Genomic DNA, 1,504 nt, shown 5'->3' with positions numbered 1-1,504 from the left:
AGCGGCGTGCGGGCCCGCGAGCCTCAAAGAAGAAACCTTAGGCCAACGAATAACTTGGAGCGCAACCCATTATATACGGAAGTCGGAAGGAAAGCAAACATACCAGAGAACAAACACACACGCACACACGTCTGGGTAGAGCAGCAAGCGGGCCGGCCAAGGCCCAACCCCAAGCGCCGCTCTATCGACGAAGAGCACACAAATGCCACGATCCCCGGCGCACAGGGACAGACAGGCCACAGGCCGGCGGGAACAGTGAAAAAAGAAACGATGGTGGAGAGAGCTTCGATGGGCACACAGGGCGAGGGGAGTGGGGAAGGCCTTGAGAGAAGGGTGGTGTTTAGAAACACCGGGGGTTGGTTGAAGGCTAGCAGAGAGCTCACTCCTTCTTGGACTTCTTCGGCAGGAGCACCGAGTGGATGTTGGGGAGGACGCCGCCCTGCGCGACGGTCACGCCGCCGAGGAACTTGTTGAGCTCCTCGTCGTTGCGCACCGCGAGGGTGATGTGCCGGGGGATGATGCGCGACTTCTTGTTGTCGCGCGCGGCGTTGCCCGCGAGCTCGAGCACCTCGGCCGCCATGTACTCGAGGACGGCGGCCAGGTAGACCGGCGCTCCCGCGCCGATGCGCGAGGCGTAGCGGCCGAGCTTGATGTGCCGGTGCACGCGCCCGACCGGGAACTGGAGGCCCGCCTTCGCCGAGCGAGACGTCGCCTTCTTCTTGGAGCCACCGCGACCACCCTTGACCATGGTTGAGTTGTTTGTGTTTGAGATTGATGCCCCTCCACCATTCAGCACGCGAGTCGACCCTCGATTTCGATCCGCACCCGCCCTGCAGCGGCGCGCAACGGCCGGAGCAACTTTCGAGCCCGGCGCCGCCCGAGCACGGCCCGCCGCGCCTCGTCGCCGCTCCCCGCCCGCCCGCCCGGCGGCCTCGCCCTCGCCGACGGCCGCGCGTCGCTCGTCGCGCCCTCTGGTCTGGACCGTGCAGCCGCAGGGCTCGCCGACTCGCCGCCGCAAAGCGCCGAGCCGCCACGGCACGGTGATGGCTGCAGTTCGGCTTGCGTTCTGATTGGTGGACAGGCATGCAATCCGGTATCCGGCCACGGCCCCCCCCTCCGTATTTTCTCACGAATGCGCCACTCAAACATCATCCCGCGAGCCGCTCTCGCTAACCGCGCCTCTGTTTCGCCATTGCGCCCTTCTTGCGTTCACGCACTCTGCGCCGCCTCCGAATACTCACGAGTCCCCTCGTCCGCCGCCGCAGGAGCGACGACCTCGAGCGGTCCGGCTCTAGCTCTCCCACAACGCCTCGAGACCCCCACACGTCCTCCTCCCGTCGACCGCCTGCGCCCTCTCTCACTGCCCAAACGGCGCGGAAGGACAGCGGCGGCGGCGCCGCGCCGCCTCCGCTGGGCTGCCGGACGCGGCGGAGTGGATGAGCGAGCCTATCCCATAGGTCCACTGCGCGGTCCGGGAGACCCTCGGTGTCTCTGCGCAGGGTCG

General features: G+C 66.8%; 1 protein-coding gene across 1 annotated transcript; it reads right to left on the bottom strand.

Moving 5' to 3' along the window:
* Nucleotides 1-324: 324 nt before the first annotated feature.
* Nucleotides 325-752, bottom strand: EMIHUDRAFT_374282 (putative histone H2A). Its single transcript, XM_005764328.1, has one exon. It carries the CDS (start codon nucleotides 746-748, stop codon nucleotides 380-382), a length of 369 nt encoding a protein of 122 aa, XP_005764385.1. The 5' UTR covers nucleotides 749-752; the 3' UTR covers nucleotides 325-379.
* Nucleotides 753-1,504: the final 752 nt, after the last annotated feature.

This window comes from Emiliania huxleyi (assembly GCF_000372725.1).
Source record: "Emiliania huxleyi CCMP1516 unplaced genomic scaffold EMIHUscaffold_5986, whole genome shotgun sequence".
Classification (NCBI taxonomy): domain Eukaryota; phylum Haptophyta; order Isochrysidales; family Noelaerhabdaceae; genus Emiliania; species Emiliania huxleyi.
Note: the sequence above shows the minus strand (reverse complement) of the source record. Positions and strands in the feature narration are given on the sequence as shown.

Excerpts from the sequence above, each read along its gene's own strand:
- EMIHUDRAFT_374282 (XM_005764328.1), bottom strand. The coding sequence starts at position 748 with ATGGTCAAGGGTGGTCGCGGTGGCTCCAAGAAGAAGGCGACGTCTCGC.